This window comes from Daucus carota, chromosome 1, assembly GCF_001625215.2.
Source record: "Daucus carota subsp. sativus chromosome 1, DH1 v3.0, whole genome shotgun sequence".
Classification (NCBI taxonomy): domain Eukaryota; kingdom Viridiplantae; phylum Streptophyta; class Magnoliopsida; order Apiales; family Apiaceae; genus Daucus; species Daucus carota.
In genome coordinates, this window is record NC_030381.2 from 28,882,207 (window position 1) to 28,905,255 (window position 23,049).

General features: G+C 42.1%; 2 protein-coding genes across 2 annotated transcripts; one reads left to right on the forward strand and one right to left on the reverse strand.

Moving 5' to 3' along the window:
• Positions 1–296: 296 nt before the first annotated feature.
• On the forward strand, positions 297–2,917 carry LOC108192244 (receptor-like protein 46). The gene has a single exon (XM_017373256.2). It carries the CDS (start codon positions 326–328, stop codon positions 2,780–2,782), a length of 2,457 nt encoding a protein of 818 aa, XP_017228745.1. The 5' UTR covers positions 297–325; the 3' UTR covers positions 2,783–2,917.
• Positions 2,918–3,343: 426 nt separating this feature from the next.
• LOC108192737 (uncharacterized) lies at positions 3,344–6,481 on the reverse strand. Its single transcript, XM_017373258.2, has 2 exons — positions 5,394–6,481; positions 3,344–3,706 (listed from the first exon to the last, which is right to left on the reverse strand). The coding sequence occupies exons 1-2, from the start codon at positions 5,774–5,776 to the stop codon at positions 3,646–3,648; spliced, it is 444 nt and encodes a 147-aa protein (XP_017228747.1). The 5' UTR covers positions 5,777–6,481; the 3' UTR covers positions 3,344–3,645.
• Between the last annotated feature and the right edge of the window lie 16,568 nt (positions 6,482–23,049).

The window sequence follows — 23,049 nt, forward strand, 5'->3', positions numbered from 1 at the left end:
TTACTACCTATGATTTAGCGTAATTTATAATTTAACGTAACTCATGTGATAAACTGAGGGTTTAAAATGTTTTAAGGCTTTTTAATCTGAGGATGGAGGGCTCGACACGTATTTTAAAGATTCTGTTAAATATAAATAATTTATTTATAATTTTTTCTTAAAAATCTAAATATTAATTTTTTATTTAAAAAAAAACTGTTGAAAATGAAACTGTACTTAACGAGAGTTTTAAAATATGTATCGAGATTTTAAAAGATTGTGGGACCGAAGCACTAGTATATATAGAAGTATATCCAACTCCACTCTCACAAAAGCAAGCACATCAATGGGCAAGCCACTGAGCCTGATCACACCACTAGTGCTTTCAATTTTCATACTCATGTTCATGAAATGCTCATCTTGTCCTGCTCATCAAAAACAATCCCTTCTCCACTTCAAAGCCTCCATCCTCACTATCTTTAATTCCTCAAACTCATCTTCAGAAACATCCTTTTTTAGCTTAGACTCATGGGACTCCACTTCTGATTGTTGTAACTGGGAGAGAGTTATTTGTAGTCCGCGTACTCGTGAAATAACAGCTCTCTACCTTGACTCTCTGCTTCTCATGCCTAGTGACCAACCCATTGTGGTGGATTCAAGAATCTTGGACCCTGTTTTTCGCATTCGATCCTTGATGTTTCTTGATGTCTCCTTGAATAATATACAAGGAGAGATTTCAGGGGAAGGGCTGGCAAATCTTAGTAAGCTAGTTCACCTTGACATGAGACAGAATGGCTTGGTTGGCTCGATCCCGCGACAGGTTTTTCACTTGAGGTTTCTGCGGTTTCTTGATTTGAGTAGTAATTCACTGAAAGGTGGATTGAGTGGTGAAGTTGGCAGGCTTGGAAATTTGAGGACATGCAAGTTGGATGAGAATTTTCTTGGTGGAGATATTCCTGCTGAGATTGGGAACCTGACAAAGTTGCAGCAGTTTTCTGTCAGACAGAACCAGTTTTCGGGTGGAATTCCAGATTCAATTTTGGATTTGAAGGAATTGGAAGTATTGGATTTGAGGAGTAATCAGTTAGTGATGCAGATTCCAAGGGAGATTGGAAGTTTGTCCAACATTTCGACCTTGGCATTAAGCAAGAACTTTTTCACAGGTGTCATACCGCCTTCTATACGCAACTTGAGCAAATTAGAAACTCTTCGGCTGGAAGATAATAGGTTTTCTGGCGATATCCCTGCCTGGTTATTTGACATGGAGAGTTTGAAGAATTTGTTTCTTGGAGGCAACCAGATGATCTGGAATAATAATGTCAAGATTGTACCTAAGTGTCTGCTTTCCCAGCTGTCTCTCAAATCATGTAAAATTGCTGGAGAGATTCCAGAATGGATTTCCACTCAAAAGAATCTTGATTTTCTTGAACTGAGTGACAATGAGCTCACTGGAAGATTCCCTCTTTGGCTTAGTGAGATGGAAGTTGGAAGTATTCTGCTGTCGGATAACAGGCTTACCGGGTCAATCCCATCACGCCTTTTTCAATCCCTGAGTTTATCAATTCTGGCTCTGTCAAGGAACAATTTTTCAGGGGAGTTGCCTGAAAATATAGGTGAAGCAAATGAGATCATGATACTTATGCTTTCTGGAAATAATTTTTCAGGGCCCATTCCTAAATCAATTGCAGATATTTATAGACTCTTGCTACTGGACTTGTCAGGAAACAAATTCTCTGGCAACACATTCCCAATCTTCGATCCTGATGGCTTACTTGCTTATGTTGATCTCTCCTCTAATGAACTATCGGGTGACATTCCCGTTTCATTTTGTACAGAAACTAAGATTCTTGCACTAGGGAATAATAAGTTCTCTGGCAAGTTGCCAAGGAACTTCACAAATATGAATCAGCTTGAACATCTCGATCTTCATGACAACAACATTACAGGTGAATACCCAGAGTTTCTTTCCCAAATGTCTAGTCTTCAAGTTTTGAATCTACGCAACAACTCTTTACATGGCTCACTACCATCCAAGTCATTCTCCAACCAGAGCAATCTTCGTATTCTTGATCTCTCCAACAACAATCTTGGTGGAAGTATCCCTTCAGAGCTGGGAAACCTAATGGGAATGATTGAAACCCCCTCTACATCTTCATTAACCACAGATATGTTCACCTTCTCAATTGAGTTTAAAGACTTGATAGTAAATTGGAAGAAGGCTATACGAGGTCTCTCAAGTCGTCGCCTTGACATCTACTCTTTGCTGGACTTGTCGAACAACAAGTTTTCTGGTAACATTCCATCTTCATTAGGAAATCTCAAGGGACTGAAACTACTCAGCATCTCCAACAACAGACTCTCGGGAAATATACCACAAAGCTTCGGGGACTTGGAGAGTGTAGAGACACTAGACCTGTCAAACAACAATATCTCTGGTGTGATCCCGCAATCATTCACAAGGTTGAAACAACTATCTGTATTGGATGTGAGCAACAACAAGCTGAGTGGGAGAATCCCACAGGGCGGGCAAATGGACTTAATGAATGTTCTGAACTATTTTGCTAATAACAGTGGACTCTGTGGGGTGCAAATCGGAGTAAAATGTCCAGATGATCAGCTAACACCCGAGGCAGACGAAGAGGGTGATGATTCTGAAAAAGAGCCGTGGTTCTTGTGGAAAGGAGCGCTGATTGGCTTTTCACTTGGCTTCGTTTTCTCAGTGTTGATGGCATTTCTTGGCGGCTACTTCGTTTTACCACCACCACCAAAACCAAAGTACCACTCTGTTAAGTATAGGTTATAAAGAGTGTAATCAGTTAAAGAACTCATGTGTTTAGCAGCTAGAGCCTTGTATCATCAGAGCTTACTACATCTTCAGCACTATCAATATATGCAACTCATTCGCTGCAACCAAAAATAATATCAACTATTGTACTAATATCATGTATTGAACAATCATGAAAACAATGTGGCATTGTCGTGATTGTCTGTGTGTGATCATGGCCATTCAAACCTTCTTAACTGTTAGACTGGGCTCGTTTCAGAAATCGGTTCTTTCCTCATGTCTTTATTTGACCTAGCTATGCATTTAAAGAGCCGAGCCGAGCCAATCAACTGGAGCAAACTTGGGGAACATTGCTTATGCATGCAGGACAGTCCCGAGACTGCTGATGGGTAACACAGTCCCGAGAGTGAGCTCTGTGGCATGCAGGATATTCGAATGTTCCATTGTTATGCTCCAGGGGATGAGACAATCTGATTGAACACTATAAGCTACCACAAATCTAACCACAGGCTTCAGAATAGTACTTTCATTAGTACTGTATCTATGCTAGAGTAAACAATATGCCAAAACAGACAAGGGGAACGATCAAATTAACTGTGATTCCATTATAAGTGTAAGAATAAAACACAAGACTAGCAGGAAACAGTATGTTCATATTCTCGTGAAGGCACAGGAGTACCCGGGCCTATTCTCCGCAGAAATTATTATATATGCCAGCCAGCAGCAGCAAAATAAGAAAATAATTTAATGACAGATTTCAGCTTCGATGCAACCCCAGTATATTCCATGTATGTGCTAAGTCTCCTTTTGTTATGCTTTGCATCTTCGGGAATTTTGTAACCGTAACAAAAAAATTGAAGAATAGGCCAATATAGCAGGCATCAAAGAATGACACAAACACAACCTCTGCTATCTTCATCATAGTCAATATCCCAGATTTCACTGTTTGCAAATACATGGCAAATTACAAAATTAGCATATGAAAGTTGGCTTACAAACAATCTAACATATTACAATACATAGGACCTTCCTGTACTTGCCAAATTCTTAGAGTTCTAAATGACGAAGAATGTTTAATGACCGTTTGCTATATATTTTATCTTAACCATTGCATCAGAACCAACGTATGAAGAGTCGACTAGAAAAATAGTCATACTTATATCCTTTGGAACTTCCTAAGATTATCTGGTATCTGGCTTTTTGAAAACATTGGATACAAGCTACCAGGTCGCTAAGTCACTAGCTAGAAAGCAGCTTCTCTTTGGAGTCTGGGTACAACTAATATCTTCTACATGATGAAGAGGATACCATTTTACTTATTTCCTTGCTACTTAAATTCATAATCAAACTAAAAGATTACACACTAGAAAATCAGTGTGAACATTACAACTGAAATTGTACCGTATACCAAGACCTTGTGTTGTGCACTTGTGCTCCAACTAATTTACATGTTAATAATAGTTTCAACTTCATAAGGCAGATCTTGACTCTTCTATAAAAAATTTTTGCTAAGTGACTCTTCTATATTTACTCACACTTCTCCTAGGTTTCCATCTTATGAGAGGACACTTGCTGTTTTAAAAAGTATGATAACATGGTCCACGCCATCTGCAACTCCATTAAATAAAACTTTCTTGGAAAGGCACTGAAGGGAGAAGCAGCTATATTAACTCTTTGGCAGCCTTGTCTAGCATGTTTCCAGTTTAGTTTTTCACATCTCATTTCCTTAAAATGAAGGTATATGGTTACTATTTCCTTGATTTATACAACAGTGCGCTAATTCTCATCCTTGCTCATGTCAATATAGTCAGACATATAATTCAGGTAATGTAACATAACTTGAGACACTGTCTAAATCAAAACAAAAGATCTTCCTCAAATCTTTATAACAAACATGACATGAAGAAACAAACTTACAAGTCAGCTTCTAACTTGCTGTTTCCAGTGAAATGAGTGACTTATAAGTTGATGTCACAGAAGTAAGAAATAGGTACTTATTTTGAATCTGCAATTTGACTTCATAAAAATAAAGTTTTTAAATTACTTTTACTTGCAAGTAATTGGAGTAACTTTAAGAGACAGATAACTTCTTTTAAGGTAAGCAAACAGGCCAATAAATGCTTTTCAAAAAAAAAAAAAAAAAAAAGCTTTTCAAAAAAAACAGGCCAATAAATACGTTCCACAAGAATGTGAAATGAGATACTAGGCGAAATGTGTTAAACCCATCTACCGAGATCAAATTGATATGGATTGCATTGCATACAGATCCGTTAACAAAGGTATCTCGACCTTAGGAGAGGATTTAACCAAGAAACATAGCACAGGCTTCTTCCTTGTCAACGAGCAAATCATTCAGAATTTTCGCATTGTAAGTGACATTTATCTTATCCTAATACGCAATTATATAAAACTCGTTAATCTCCTCACTAACCTCTTCCTTGAACAAATGTCCCCTTTACTTGAGAACATAAATTTCAATAAATACATTTCATTTGCAGACTTAAATTATAGTAATGAAGCTGCAATGCATCTTAAAAATAAAGTTGCAAATTGCAAATTGAAAGTCATGACATCTAATGTATATATATAACTAAGAACCATAAGCAAAAACATCGAAATGAGTACACACCTGGATTCAAACTCTTTGATATCGGCAAGGTCTTTGCCTATATTATCCACCCATTGCACACTCTTCTTTTCGACATCATGAGTTGGTTCCGAAGCAGCCTCCTTATTTCTTCTAATACAGCTCCTAAGAACAAGAACTTCTGATTCTTTTTGCAACTTGTCATCATCTACACAACTCTTATCCTGATCAGCGCTATTAGTATTATCATCAGTAGCAGCAGCAGTAGTAAGAGGCTCAGCTCCTAGAGGAAGGACATGTGGGGTATTATCCAATTTCAAGGGTCCAGAAGTGTAAAGATGAGCAGCAGCAGAAGGCTTGCAGAAGCAAATGAATGAAGGACAATGGATCTTGCAAAATAAAACCCTCATGAAAATGCTTTTCATTAACACCACCTACTTCATTTCCACCCTTAATTCAATCCATTCACCAATCAAGAATAATAAAAATCTCAACTTTTTTCAAGATTTGCTCAGTAACTCAGAACTTATAAGCCCTCTTGGATTCAAACATTGACAGATACCAATATATTAAATTTATATCTAAAGAGAAAGAGACCAAAATCAAGGATATTTCAAGTCTGTGTATATATATGTATGTATCTCAGATAAAAAATGGCATATGATAAATTCTAAATCTAAGAAGAAATGGGCATCTCTCAGACCCAAAGAAATCTGGAAAATATATACACACATATATAATCAAGAAAGCTCTATTTGCTGAATTATATACTAGTGTTTTATTGAAGACATCAGACAAGACATATTTTGTAATCTACTGAGAGAGAGGGAGAGAAAAAGAGAGAGAGGGAGGGAGAGAGAGAGAGAAATGACCAGTGTGCCCTGTATCAGAACATCAAGGATGATCAAAGTGCTGGAACACAATGCAAGTATACAACAAGTAAAAGGAAGAATAATAGAGATCAGAAAGCACAAGAAAAGAAGTTAGCTGTAAAGTTGAACAAGGAGAAGGTGTAATTTGATAAAGAAATAGGAAACCAACATTCTATAACATGCTGGTAACTGCTGTATACACCTTGTACAGGTGGTGGTTTTGTAATAGTAACTACCATCTTCATTAAAATGGGTATTGCCCTCTTGTTCAATCATCTTTTTTCTATTACAAACTCGCTTTTTCACCAACCATTCAACCAACATATAAATTACTCCCTCCGTCCCATTTTAATTGCTTTTGACTTTTTTACACGTATTTTAAGGTGTTAAAAAATCATATCTAAACATAATCATTCTTTATAAAATTTATATCAAATAAAAATTTAGAATCTAAATTTTAATTTGATATAAAAATTGAATTTTTTTATTAAGTGTAGATATAGATTTTTTGCATCTCAATATACGTGTCAAAAAGTCAAACATCAGTTAAAATTGGACAGAGGGAGTACTATATATTTTTGCTTTTCTATTAGTATGTTATTTAATCTCTTGTTATTCTTTAAGTGCAGGACATGATTGTGCATGTGTGTTGAAAGAGCGATGGATCCTCAATTTTTACTTTAATTTTTTTATTATTTACCAATGCATTTTTGTATGATAAAATTTGTTGGAGCATTTCCAAGAGGGTTAATCATCTAAAATTATAGTTAAGAATTTCAAGGTTCACTCCGGTATTATGTATAATTATATTATTTAAAATTATACATTTTAGGTTTACAGATGTAATTATCTCAATTTTAATTATCTATAATTTTAATCAAGAGGTAATGGTTGGAGTGTTCGAATTTTTACATTATAGCGAAACTTTAGTTATCAATAACGCTGAATATTTACTAGTTTATGAATGTAAATATAGTGAATTTAGAGAAGGTAATCTTTTGGTATCTAACTTGTTTTGTATTGTGCCAAATTGCCATTAAATAGCCCACCCTATTGTTGTTCTGTTGTATGTTGTTGGCTTTTTCAATATAAAAATAAGAAATGATTGATAATTTAAGCTTTTGTAACAACTTTCCATTCTATATTCTACTCCCTCCGTCCCATTTTAATTGACACTTATTCCTTTTTGGGACGTCCTAAAAAGAATGAACCTATTAAACTTACTATTTTTGAACACTACTTTTCACTATTACACCCACTACTTTCTTCCACTATCTCTATTCTATAATAATATAAACACTATTACACCCACTACTTTCCTCCACTACCTCAAATCTATTATTAAAATTTTGATGGGTCCCACCACTTTACCAACTTTTCAACCTTTTTACTACCTTTTTCTTAATCTCCGTGAAAGTCAAAGCAGTTCAATCTTTTCGGGACGGAGGGAGTATAAGATTGGTGAATGACATCCTCTCCTGGTATTCAACTTCGTAGTTAGGAGGTGGACAACTTTCGGTACCTTGGTGATAACTCCTTTTCTCGTCGGGGGTTCCAATGCACTGTTCCGGGAAGCTCAGGTCGCGACCTAACCTGCAAAACAACGCCGCACGGGGGTGTGTCCCGTGAAGCGCCTCCGGCGTGATAATCAGTGATTGGAATGCTTGACAAGTAGGGTAATCAGAGAGCCGAAACTCTAAATGTGCGAGGTGTGATATGTGCTTTGTATGCTTTGAAGAGTGAATATTTGTGATAGCCCAGAGAGAGAATATTTAGAGATGAATATTTTGTGTGTTGTGAGCATGCTTGATACTAGTGAGGCCCCCCCCCTCTTTTTACCTGTGAGAATGCATGTATTTATAGTACATCCATATGAGCACTATTGAGCAAGGAGTACAATTACTATAGTTAAAGTCATGGCCTTACCTGCAGTGCACATCCATGCTTCCTGTCAAGCTACAGTTGAGTCAATAAGAAGTACAATAGTTAAAGTGTTGTTGTCCTTGTGGCATGGGTGTATCACATGGGTGTGCCGTGTGGTGTTAGTCTTTGCATTTATTGCTCCCTAGCTTTGTATATAATACTATAGATATTATTAAATGATAATTATGCATGGTACTATCATTGCCCCCCTACTCCTTCCATTTGCTTTAGCGGATGGGAGGAGTAAGTAAAAAAGAAAATCGAGTTGGGACAAGTTTGAAGAAAAATAAGTTGTTTGGGTGCTTTTCATGTGTTGGGTGCGAGCAACACGGAAAAAGAAAATTTTGTGAAAGAATTGGTGCTTGGTTGCCCCCCAGTGTTGGTTGCGGACAACACTCGGGAAAGAGAAAAATTTTGTGAAAAAATTGGTGTTTGGTTGCTTGGTTGCCCCCCAGTGTTGGTTGCGGACAACACTCGGGAAAGAGAAAAATTTTGTGAAAAAATTGGTGTTTGGTTGCCCCCAGTGTTGGTTGCGGACAACACTCGGGAAAGAGAAAAATTTTGTGAAAAAATTGGTGTTTGGTTGGCCCCCAGTGTTGGGCGCGGACAACACAGAAATAGGAATTTTTGTGAAAAAATGGTGCTTGGTTGCCCCCAGTGTTGGGCGCGGACAACACAGAAATAGGAATTTTTTGTGAAAAAATTGTGCTTGTATGAATTTTGTCTAAATGTGGGAGAATATTGCACGGATGCACAAGACTAAAACATATATATGATGAGAAAGCTGGTGTTGGTTGTAGCTAGCAAATACGTATAAAGTGGAGGAGCTTGAGAGAGATTTCGGTGACGACATAATGAGAAGAAATATAAAATAGTAAGTAGTGCAGGATATAGCAGTCCATGAGTGATGGCAGTGTTAGATATGAATGGAGGTAGCGGACATAGGCATATTCTGTTGAACACACATACATGTGATTGTGAGCTATTGGAATAATTTATTCTGTTTATACAAGCTAGTAACTGAGGTGATGGGCCGGGATGAGGTGGCGGGCCCGGTAGGGGTCTGGGCTAATAACAGTAACAGATAGGATGGTTGGTGGCATGTGTTGGTGTGTGGTAGCGGGATGCAGAATTGACACGAGGTGGCGGGAGGCTTTTATGGCGGTCCAAGAGAGAACATAGGTGAAGGTAGCGGACAAACATATATATATATATACATATATTACTACTGGTTGTGGTAGGTTACAGAGATTGCGGACTGTTGTTGAAGTGAGCTGTTTTGTATATTACTTAGTATGTACCGCTTTTATAATATTCAAGAATAAAGGTGGCGGGCCTAGTAAGGCTATGTGATGGGCTTGGCTAAGAGGTGACCTAAAAATGATGTTTAAGGAAGGGTGTTGTAGCGGGAGAGAGCAGCCTGCAAGCGGCAATTTGTGATGAGCTTTGGTAGCGGTACAGGTGATATAACATGCATGGAGCCACAGATTAGGTTAAAAGATGAGCCCGCCTCGGAGTGTTAATGGGGTAAAAAGAAAAAAAGAGAATTGCAACTCTAGGTGAAGTTTACTGAATAATATAATTTGTGTCTTTCAAGTGATAGCGGACAATGACTAAAAATAAAAGATTTGATCAAATATTAAATCTGATATTGTGCTCCACATTGTGAAAATAGTGATGAATATGCTAGAAAAATATGATTATTCCTGCAATAAAATAATTATTGGACAGAGTAAATAAATTTGTAAAAATTGCAGGGCTTGATTTAATGCTTTAAATGTGCATTAATATTTTCTCCAAATGAGAATAATATTTTTTACAGTAATATTAAGAAAAATGTGTTGCAGCAGCCCCTTAAAAAAAAGAGGTAATTTGCAAAATTTTAGAAAATATGAATCTAAAATTGTTTTTGCTTTTTTTGCTTTCGATAGAAATTTGTAAATAAAAGTGTGAATTAATAAATGTAATGTGCAATTTTTTGAAATATTTAAATGTGAAAATGTTTGGCAAACAAACACAATTGTGACAAATATGCAATTATGCATTTAAAATTTTTGTATAACGGAGCATTAACAATAGTGCATCGGAGATTAAAAAATAAATATGTTGCGTCTTGTGCTTTAACGCCTCACTGGGCGCCTAGCAGCATTGCGACGCTTCATATCGAAGCTTGCGGAACGATGTCTCCCTTTCTTCGACACCCTCAAAGGAGCACTCAAAACCAAAAAACTCACATGGACAGAGGAGTGCCAAAAAGCCTTTGAAGACCTCAAGACGTACCTGACGTCCGCGCCACTCTTGACGACCGCGTCCCCTAGCGAACCATTGTCACTATATCTGGCAGTTTCTGACAAAACGGTGGGCGCGGTGCTTATTAAGGAAGCAGAAGCGGTGCAAAGGCCCGTTTACTATGTCAGCCAAACATTAAAGGACGCAGAAACCCGCTACCCCAATACAGAGAAAGCCGCCCTAGCCCTTGTCATGGCAAGCAGGAAGCTTCGTCACTATTTCCAAGGGCGAGAGATACGAGTCGTCACGAATCAACCCTTGCGCAAAATCCTCCACAAGCCTGAGCTGTCAGGACGACTTATTAACTGGGCGATCGAGCTCAGCCAATTCCACCTCACTTATATCCCGAGAACCGCGATCAAAGCACAGGCCCTGGCAGATTTCGTCGTGGAGTGTAACTTTGCTAAACCAGACGAGGAGGCACCGGACAACCAAAAACCCCTCCCAGTAGCGGAGGGGTGGAAGCTTTACGTGGACGGCTCCGCCACCAACACCAGATGCGGAGCTGGGGCAATACTCATTAGCCCGGATGGTTTTTGTATAAAACAAGCCCTTCAGCTCAACTTCAAGGCCACCAACAACCAGGCGGAGTACGAGGCCCTGCTTTCAGGTTTAGACCTCGCCCTAACTCTACAACTGCAAAATCTTACCATATACAGCGACTCCCAGCTGGTAGTTCGCCAAACAACGGGTGACTACGCGGTCAAGGATTCAACTCTAGCTCAATACCAACAACAAGTGCAGACCCGCTTGTCCGCACTCAAAAGCTACCAGCTCCACCAAATAGACCGGGAAGACAACTCATTGGCTGACAGCCTATCCAAACTCCTAGAGGGAGAATACACGACCTCAGACGGTCCCGTCTACTTTCTATCTCTCCCGCATCCCTCAACAGAGGCCAAGGAACAACTCAGCATCACGCTCAACGAGGACAACTGGATGACCCCTCTCGTCGCTTACCTCCGAAATGGAACTCTGCCAACCGAGCATAGCAAAGCCCGGCAGGTCAAGGCACACGCAGCCAAATTCTTCCTACAAGACGATGTTCTCTACCGACGAAACTTCGACTCCCCCATTCTCAAATGCGTCGATGACGACGAAGCAACATACTGCATGCGGGAGGTTCACGAGGGCATATGCGGGGATCACATGGCGGGCAAAGCCCTTACACATAAAATCTTGCGCCAAGGATATTATTGGCCAACCATGGCAAAAGACTGCAAAGCCTTTGTCAGAGCATGCCACCAATGCCAGCTCTTCAGCAACGTCCCGCGCGCAGCCCCCGCAGTCCCAGTTTCAATACTCTCCCCTATCCCGTTCGCTGTGTGGGGAATCGACATTATGGGACCATTCCCCAAAGCCCGAGGGGAACTCCAATTCGTCATGGTGGCCATCGATTACATGACCAAATGGGCAGAAGCCAAAGCACTCCGAACCATCACCCAAGAAGACGCAATCCGGTTTGTCCGTAACCAGATAATCACCCGGTTCGGTATCCCCACAACTCTCATCTCTGACAACGGGACACAGTTCGTAGGAAAGAAATTTACCACCTTCCTATCTGATCACGGGATCAAGCACAAAAAAGCATCAGTATGCCACCCGCAAAGCAACGGACAAGTCGAAGTCACAAATCGCATCATCCTTCGCGGACTAGAAAAAAGCCTCACAGACTCCAAGAAAAAATGGCCAGAACACCTACCCCAAGTCCTATGGTCCTACCGCACCACGCAGAAAACAAGCACAGGGGAAACACCATTTAAACTAGCATTCGGGGCAGAAGCACTGGCACCAGTGGAAATAGGATCACCGTCCTTCCGCATGCAAAATTTCAACATCAACGACAGCATTGAGGGAATGCGGACTAACCTAGAATTACTGGACGAGGTCCGAGCAGACGCAGTCCAGAAAATGGAGCTTTACAAAGAAAAAACAAGGGACTTCTTCGGAAAGCGGGTCCGAATGCGGGCATTCCAGGTGGGAGACTTAGTCAACAGAGCAACCGAGGCATCAGACCCGCGCCACACGGGCAAGTTAATGCCCAAGTGGGAAGGTCCATATAAAATAGCACAAATCATCCGTCCCGGCTCTTACAAGCTGTCCCACTTGGATGGCACGGAGGTCAACAATACTTGGCACGCAGAAAAACTCAAGAAATATTATCAGTAGCAGACATGTCCTAATGATTCATAGCATGTAAACGGACATCCTTTTGGACTTATATATATTATCACGATGTTTTCCGTTAATTCGCATCCTGATGATTCATCCAACAAGAAGCACATAAAAAGCACAGTATAAAAAGCACATCTCAACAAAAAGCACATAAAAGCACATTTACGCACAAGACAAAAGGACAACTTATAATATATAATCCATAGCTTACAAAGATCAGCTAACGGCCGCCGCGGGAACAGCGCTACCCGGGTCAAGCCACACCAACGTATACCAAGCATATTACAAACGCACACATACGAAAAATACAAACAACATTGGACCCCCGAAACATACAATGGGGGTACTTAGGAAATACAACAACTAGCATGGCGGTAACGACATCTAAAACGCCTCATCCTCCTCGCTCGAGTCACTCGCGGAAAGCTCGTTGTGTATGAGCTGCAACTGCGCCCAAATCGCACCACGGCGCTTCACCTGGCGGGCACGAACACGCTCCATCCTCTTGTGATAGGATTCATGCAGGTCTTTGTTCTTCTGCATCAACTCCTCAAGGGCACCCCGGGCACGGGTGCTAAGCGGCTCATCAATCCACACCTCATAGTAACAATCACCCGCAACACAAGCCTCCATACGCCGCCCAGCATTCCGGCCACCCCAGATAGTTTTCATCACCACAGGACGATCACAGTAACAGCGAGAGCCTACAAGATTGGACATGGTTAACACAATTTTTGCAGCACACAAGGATGAAGCAACAAAGGTGTGAAGGAGCATAATACCTCCGTTTCAGGAGCAGGCTATTTATACTACTCCCTCGCACGTGCCTGGCAGCCACCTGTCACAAAGCAAGCATATAACCTAAGGGGAAGGACGACCACCGCCATCCCTCCCCTAGACCAAATCCACACGCAACAACAAAAGTATAGCAAGGCATGGCCGCGTATCCGCAACCATGCCCTGACAACGGCAAGGCTCCAACCTGTAAACTCGAGCAAGCAACACAAAGCACAAGCATATACACGCAACTAAAAAGCAAAACAAAAGCATATTAAACGCACAGCCCAAATCCACAAACAAGTCAACCGCCATTGTACGGCAAATTACAATCCCAAAAGAATAAGTTCAAATAGTCTAACCAGCCAAGTTCAAACGTAACTTCAAAAGCAACAGTTTAGAGACAAAGGAGTTAAATGGTGGGGGTCTCGGTCGAGTCATCAACAAGCTCTTCATCTCCCTCAGGGGTGGCAGCTTCGGTTCCGGGTTGCTTCTCCGCATCAGCCATGACCGTGTCCGGATTCTCCCTTTCCTCAGCTACGGAGCGGGAAACCTCTGTTTCCTCGGCAGCGGGATTTTCATCCACGGTCTCCAAAACTTTTGGACTCTTTGTCCCAGCGCTACCTCCAGAGCTGCCACCCGCGCCCTCAAGCTCCTTCACCCGGTCAGCAAGCTTCTTGTTCTTCTTCTTCCTCTTGTGTGCCTTAGACTTTGCTTTCTTCAAGGAAGATGCCAGATCCGCTACCCGCTTCTCCAAAGCGTCAACACCGGAAGAAGAACCACCCGCGCCCGCCACTAAGCTCAAATACTCTGCACTTTCTTTCACAGAAGAGACTCCCTCTTCAAAAGCTTTGGCCAAGGTAGCCCGATACTCAACACTTGCCTGATATTTCCGGATGGCCATCTCCTCGGTGGGTCGCGACGCAACCATAGCTTCAGCTTCTTCGGCACGCTTACGCAGCTCGGTGAAAGTCCGCTCCGAGGCTGCCTCCTTCCCCTCCCAAAACAGCCTTTGGGTCTCCAACTCCTTGTCCACAAGGCCCCTTCGATCCGAAAGCACCTGCCAGTCAGCTTTGAGAGTCTCCATCTCTTGGGCAAGTTCTTTCTTTTGATCCTCGACTGCATGGCAGTTCTCCACCAAGGTCTTCTTTTGACCTTCAAGGTCAGCAACCTGCTTCCGCAGTGCGATGTTGTCCTGGCGGAACATCTCTCCCCGGGTGCTTAACGCCAAGTCATACCCTCGAGCCTGCAACAACCATCAGAAAGCATATCACACCCACATACACAAAATTAAAACGCTAAGTGCAAAAGCGACTGCACGACACATACCTTCCTGTGATGGAGCTCGGAACGACGCACCAGCTTTTTCCATCCCAACCCATCCAACTTCTCAAAATCATCTTCAGTGAGGCCAACCTGTCCTGGTGGCCCGGCTCCAAACAAGTTGCCTCGTCCCACACGACGGGCGTCCACAGGTCCCAACTCATCTTCGGTCCCGGACGCATCCCCAGCACTAACACCTGCTATCAAATCCACATTGCCACGGCGCTTCACACGGCGCCCAATCTGGGCACTCAAGGTCAACTTCCGACCACTGCCAGCACTGCGAACCCGTTTCCTCCGTCTGGGAACCTCGGGGGTCTGTCCCTCTGTTGTCGGATTCTCCAGCATCAATACAGTTGGCGTCCCGCCAGCCTCAACACTTTCTTTTTCTTCAACTACACGAGACGCTCCCGCCTCCACAGCTTTCCCGACAGCCTGTGTGCTGACCTCGTTTTCACCCTCACCGCCCAGACCATCGTCAAACTCGCCCACGGTGGTATGACCGCCACCTTCTCTCTCTTCGCTATCCGCAATCTCATGGATCTCCGGGCTCTTTTCAACAACCTCCTCATCATCCTCCGCATCCCCAAACACATCCTGGTTTTCCACTTCCTCACTTGGCACATTTTCATCCTGCTCAGTCGCGGGCTCCGCTTCATCCCTCAGAAGCAGCACACGACCACGACCCGCCGTTCCCGAGGCAGAGGCCCCAATAGCCGTCACCGCAGGTTGCACAACCGCGGCCCGGGTCGCCCTGGCAGACGCCCGACCCGGCCGGCTTTGAGCTGGCGCACGCCGCCTTGCCTGCGACCGGCCTTCACCTTCAACCCTCGCAGCGCCCCTATACCTAGGGGGATTTCGGTTCAACAGGCCCGTTAGCAGTTTTATCTCCTCTTCATCAGTCATGCCCTCCAGGGGTGGCAACTCCCTCAACCGCGGGTCCAGAACTACAAAATCAAGCGACATGTCACAAACCTACAAAGCAAACTCAACCCACACTTAGTAAAATAAAAAAAAAAATAAAAATAAAAATAAAAATAAAAACTTACGCAGATACAGTTGCAGCCTCCCATTCTCAAAGAAATCATTCTTGGTCCAAGTACTCCCTAACGCCTTCGTGATACCGACCAGTATCTCCACATCAACCGCGGACAAGTGATCCCGCGGCGCGCGATAGCTTTTCTCTACTTTCAGGACAATATTAGGCATCCATGCCAATTCTCTACCCGCCACCACCAGAAACTCATACTGCCAATCCGTCATACTATTCGGAAACTCAAAAGGGGTGTAATTCACAAGCTCTCTACCAATCACGCTGCTCTTATTAGCAAAAGGCAGCTCCACAAAAGGCTTAGCTGTGCTAGTCTTGATGTTAAACAAATGAAAAAAAGCCTTCAGAGTAGGCTGCTTCGCTAGCGCAGTACAGCTCGCTATAAACCAGTTAATAGCCCGGATCGCGTTGGGCGTGATCTGCGAGATAGAGCACTTCAAATGCACGCAGACGAGGTCCCACATAAAACGATGCATTGGGAACCTCAAGCCCGCCTTCAGCTGTTCGAGGGTCACACATATGGACCCGCCAGCACCACGATGATGCAACCTCTCCTCTTCCCGGGCAGGCCGCCAGCTATAGTCACTCCCAAACCTAAACAGCTTCGCCATGTATGGCCCATACTCCGCCACGTTGAACGTACTCCTCCTCTGGAGATGATCACAGCCTGCCAGCTCTTGCTCCACTTTGGCATTGTTTATCTCCACTGGCCGTATCTTGAAGGTCCGGTAGAAACTACTCTGATCCTCAAAAAACCTGTAATGCAGGTCTTTCGGCGGGAGTGGAATGGTAAACCGCGGAAAATCCCGCCATCTACCAGACAAACTAATCAGCGGCTTTGCCTCCCGCGTCACGGGATCAAAACAATCTTCCCCCGGCATGGCAGCCATTTCTTCTTCAGTACCCGGATGAATAGCTTCCAGACGCACCTCTTCAGCCACAGCAGTCATCAATTACCTGCAAGATGGCCACACAGAAAACAGCCCGTTACATACATCGTCTCAATCCCGTCAACACCGGCGGCATACAGACAGACAGAAACACATTTCACAAACAATCCCCTTTTGTTACCCGCAACCCCCATACAAGCATATTATCAAACACCTACAGTACAAACACGTGCAACCGCCGCATATTACAAACCTTAAAACTTCAACCTAACCCTAATGGTGCACAACCCGAGACGACAATCCCGAGGTCGGTACATCGCCCTCATACCGCAAACGCCACCGTGAAGACGGCAGCCACGGCAACAAAAGCTTCACTACTACCACCACAAATCAAAGACGAAAACACACACATTCAGACGATCAACATAACTAAAGGGCAAGACCTAACACACCGATCTACTCACACTACGGAGCGAAAACAAGATTACGACACTCAGAAACGCCGGCGAAGCAACCAAACACATAAAGCACAGTAAAAGCAGCAGCAACACGATGAACAAAAAAAAAAAAAAAAAAGCAGAGTACACAGACATCAACAAGATACGATTCAGCCGCAACATTAAAAGAAAAGACAAGCATAAGCTTGAAGAATCGCCGGCGAAGCTTACTTGTTAACGGAAATGACAAAGAGAACGGTTGCACTTTACTCCTCCGGACGACCTCTCACAACTTACAGATGAAAAAGCGGAGCACTTCGAAAAAACTAAAGCTTCAGACAAATATACTCAAAACTGGGTTTTAAGACATACATATATACTCCCACAATTACCAAGAGATGCATTAACTGCATGGCCACGTGCACACACACGATTGGCTCAGAAACTGCACCATCACACCCACCCCTCCTCAAAAGCCGCATAAACCGTACTTCATCCCCAAAAAACCCCCAACTTTGAAAACCGGTGTCTCTTCGATTACCCATGTACACAAATACATATACGCCACTCTACTTATCAAATCTCACCCACAACATTCTCGCATTCAATTTTATTCCCCATTTATTACCCACTTTATTACCAGTCATAAATTGGTCGAAGACAAAAAACATAAATACAAGCAAGCCAAAAGCCAGCGGGAAAGCAAAATACTTCACATATATATATTAAGATTCTTTTTAATACAAGCCAAAGCGGACTCAGTCCGCGACAAGGAAGCCCTACTCTACAGCTGAGACTCCAAGTCCGCAATGCGGGCTTGGACATCCACTAGCCTCTCTCGCAACTCGTCCCTTTCTTCCCGGGCCGCAGCCAGCCTCTCCGCCACCGTAGCCTCCGGCGCGGGTTCCGGACGGTCAATGGGTACATACCACCGCCCATTGACCTGCACCGCCGCTCGTCCGCGTCCCGGGACCAGCATCCTCTCATACACCTCCTCAAGGAGGTCGTCGTAGGGAAGGCCGTCCTCCAGCATATCGGCCAACCTCCTAGCAAACGGATCGGTCGGCAAATCATTGAACAAGGTCAGAAGTTCAACCCTCCTCATCCAACGCATCTGCGTCCTATAGCTCCCACTGGACACATCACTCCCGTTGCTAACAGAAGCTGAGGAGTTGTCAGACATTTTTCACGATACTTCCACAAGAAAAAGAACGATTTAACGATTAGAAGAGAGAAAAGAAGATAAACGCACAGATGAAGTGCACAAATGAACTTCTCCAGCCCTTATATAGCCACAGCCACAGCCCCGCAATAAAAGCAGATGGAGTTCCCGAAGCGTTCAAACTTCCCACAGGCGTTCCCTAGGTCAACTATAACTCAAACGCACCTGGAAAACCAGCGGTCAACAGTCTCCTCAGTGAATGTCTGTGCAGTGCATTTAATGCACGCGGACACCCACACCCCTAACGGTCACCCGAGTCAACTACCCGCGACCAGCAACACTGCCACTCCTAGTACCATCCCGCCAGCTGACTTCATACTTGGGGGGCACATTTTCACTGTACTTCAAATTTTTACAACTTCCCTCATTATTGGCCGCGTCCAATACTTGGGGGGCACATTTTCATTTTTCTTCAAATTTTTTACAACTTCCCTCATTATTGGCCGCGTCCAATACTTGGGGGGCACATTTTCATTTTCATTCAAATTTTTTACAACTTCCCTCATTATTGGCCGCGTCCAATACTTGGGGGGCACATTTTCATTTTTACTCAAATTTTTTATCTTCCCTCATTATTGGCCGCGTCCAATACTTGGGGGGCACATTTTCATTTTCATTCAAATTTTTTACAACTTCCCTCATTATTGGCCGCGTCCAATACTTGGGGGGCACATTTTCATTTTTCTTCAAATTTTTTACAACTTCCCTCATTATTGGCCGCGTCCAATACTTGGGGGGCACATTTTCATTTTTCTTCAAATTTTTTACAACTTCCCTCATTATTGGCCGCGTCCAATACTTGGGGGGCACATTTTCATTTTCATTCAAATTTTTTACAACTTCCCTCATTATTGGCCGCGTCCAATACTTGGGGGGCACATTTTCATTTTTACTCAAATTTTTTATCTTCCCTCATTATTGGCCGCGTCCAATACTTGGGGGGCACATTTTCATTTTCATTCAAATTTTTTACAACTTCCCTCATTATTGGCCGCGTCCAATACTTGGGGGGCACATTTTCATTTTTACTCAAATTTTTTATCTTCCCTCATTATTGGCCGCGTCCAACACTTGGGGGGCACATTTTCACTTTACTTCAAATTTTTTATCTTCCCTCATTATTGGCCGCGTCCAATACTTGGGGGGCACATTTTCATTTTTACTCAAATTTTTTATCTTCCCTCATTATTGGCCGCGTCCAATACTTGGGGGGCACAACCCTCATTTTTACTACGTGTTTTGTCCGCTTCAAAACTTTATCGCAGGAACTAAACTCAAACACAGAGGCAACACAAAGCGATACGCGAATAAACAGTTTCACATTAAGGCAGAAATCAAATTACAATCAGACAACGGGCTACTCCCGCATCGCAACTACCTAAGGAAGCTGAGCCCTCAGCTCCGCAATCCGCTCATCTACAGCTTCGAGCCTGGTAAGCAGGCCTTCCCTCTCCACCTCCGCGTCCCGCAACCGCTCCCGCACCGTGACACCAGGAGGAACCGGCGGGTTGTCAATCGGCACCATCAACCGCCCGTCCACCTCCTCCGCGTCCCGGGCGCGACCCGGTAGCAGAAGCTCATGGTAAACAATCTCCAGAGCAGACTCATAGGACTGCTCCTCGTCCTCCAACGCCTCCGCGATTCTCACCGTGATAAGCTCGGCCGGCAACCGGCGAATCCGGTTGATCAGGTCCTGACGCCGGCGCCACTCGCTCGACCGGCCATAGTACAGGTTAGAACTAGCTGCAGAGCTGTCGGAAGACATATCACCTGCACAAAACAAACCAAGGCAAGACGACCGGTTAAAAGTTCCGATCAAATAACAAAGCAAGAAAACAGATGATCACTACGCCGACAACGCCTAGACTCGAACACTCACCAATATTGCAGAGACAAGCTTTTACAAAGATACGCGATGAACTGAGCACTCTTCACCAAGATAAAACTCCCTTTATATAGACAGCACTCCAGCCCTTTGAACTTCAGCCGTTACTTCCCTAGGCAGTTGAAGCGCCAAAAATACACATCCATCACCCCCGTCAAAAGCCTCATACATGTATCTGTGCCAGTAATTAATTGGCACAAATATCCGCACAAAATACCATCAGTCAAATTAACCGTGCATGCAGATACGACATCAACCACTCACAGCACGCCACGTGGAAAAACCGTGCATTCCCCGTACGGAACGACAAGACCAGGCGGCAAAAGGCTTCACACCTTTTGAAAATTTTGAAATCTATGGCCCGGCAGGCACAACCCGGGTAAATCACGCCAATAACCCGCCACCTAAGCCCAGCCACTCACAACAAACACGCTCGCCCACATACAACCCGGGAGTGCACCTTTGCGGGAAGGATTTAACTTACTCCCCCCACCCGCTAAAGCAGATGGAAGGAGTAGGGGGGCAATGATAAGGTACCACGCTACAGTGGCCAACAGTACCCGCCCCCGCTACAGGGCTTGGAGATCCCCAAAGTCAGACCTCATCATTACCAAGTACAAGGCAAACAGGATAATAAGCATGCACAAATCCCAAAAGGACAGGAAAAAGGACAGTAGTTGCACCAAAACAGCCACCCATGCTGGGGAGTGGCTATAGACCCATTCCCGCCACTGTAGCAACAGTGGCGGCCAAGGGCCTATATAAAGCACTCCCCAGCCAAAGTGGAAGGTAAGTGAAAATTTCTCCCTAAACCCTCTCAAAAAAGCATCTCGCACCATACATTTAGAGTGAAAACTCTCTGATTTCCCTTACTTGTCAAGCACATCCAAATCACTGATTATCACGCCGGAGGCGCCTCACGGGATGTCACCCCCGTGTAGCGTTGTTTTGCAGGTTAGGTCCTGCCTGAAGCTTCCCGGAACAGTGCACTGGAACCCTAGACGAGATTTGGAGTTATCACTTGGTATCTTCTATGGCAGCTACTACCGGTTCATGGAAATAAAAAAGTTGTCAAAACATCCTATCATGTTTTGGGACGTAAATTCCATCAGTAAAGTGTAATTTTAAGTAAAAATATTTCGAGTTTAAGCCAGTTTCAAGTTGTTCAAAAAATGGTCCAAAATAATTAGGTCATTTTTAATTGAATACTTTTATTGATTTCAAATTTACCGACCGAGAACACTAACTTTCTTTGTCCGTTTTATACGAATCACTTTCTTTTTTAGATGTCCAATAAAATGAATTTTTCATTTTATATGGATCAAAGTAGCATTTATTTAAGATAATTAAATTTTTTTGTAATAAAAGATTTCATAAAATAGTAAAAATTCGAACACATCTTTTCTTATATATGTTTTTATTAGCATTATAACATTAAATATAAAGAAAAATAACATTAAAATTAGGAAATTTTGAATATCTTATGTAATTTTTAAAAATTGTATATATATTACTGAGAGGAGGTTGGAACAAGTTTTTGTTCTAAACCGCGGCGGAGAACAAGGGAATGGGGGATACCTTAGACCCTCAAAATTATATGATTCATTTTGTGAGAAAATTAATATGAAATTCATATTTAAAATAAATTTTGGAGTCTTATTATTTGAAATTAGATAAAATATAATTTCATAATCCTATTTTCAATTTTATTTATTCTATATGTTTTTAAACGACATGAATATATGTGTAATGAACAAGTCCACAATTGTATTTATAAATCGAAGCACACTATACAGTAGAAACTCTTTAAATTAATACTCCGTAAATTAATAAACTCTCTAAAATAATAAATTTGTCCGATCCCGACTTGGGCCAATGTAAAAAATTGAAAAACTCGATAAAATAATAAGATAATAATTTTTCGGGAGATCCCTTTATAATTTTCGGTCCCAATAAAATCATAAATTAATAATTCACAGAAACTGAAAAAATATATTATACTCTATTAAAATATATTACATTTACTATACAGTACTTCAAAAATCATTATTGATTTCTTATACATTTGAACACAGTAGTTACTAAGTTAAGTTGTCATTATTGATTTCCAATAAATATGAACAGAGTAGTTACTAATTTACATTGAGTCTCAAGGGTCACTGTAAGTTAATTCTAAGAGGTATAGACTAATTTGTCTTTTTGTTTGGTATGTACGGTGTAATCGGTTAAAAACTCTTTAAATTAATAATTATTAATTTATCGATAAATTAATAACTCTCTAAATTAATAAATTTCTCCGGTCCCGACATTAATAATTTATGGAGTTTTTACTGTATATTCTATAATAAACAGGACAATTATATTAATAATTATTAAAATTGAAGGATGATTATTGATAATAATTTTTAATAATAATTATAAACATTCCCTCCGTCCCTTTAGGTTCTATACATTCACTATTTGAGACGCTCTTTACTTCCAATAATTTATTTTTAATTTTTTTTGGAATAAAAGTTTAATAGTTAGATTTTTATTTAAAAAAATTCTAAAAATAAGTTATAAAACGATATTTTAGAGAAGCATTAAACTGTGTTCCACTCCCAGCGTATAAACTCAGTGGGACGGGAGAGTAATTAAGTAAATATAAATTTTGATAATTAAAATTTTATTTATGATCAAATTAAAAAACTATAACCTAACTACATATAACCTAACTTTCATGTAAATTATCCCGTAAAAGTATTTGTAAAGATTGTTTTTGCGAAGATGAAGAATGAAACTGCTTTACAAACCTCACGGACACAAAAGATTTGAAATATTCCAAAGCTTAGTGACCCTTTTAACTGGTATTTCT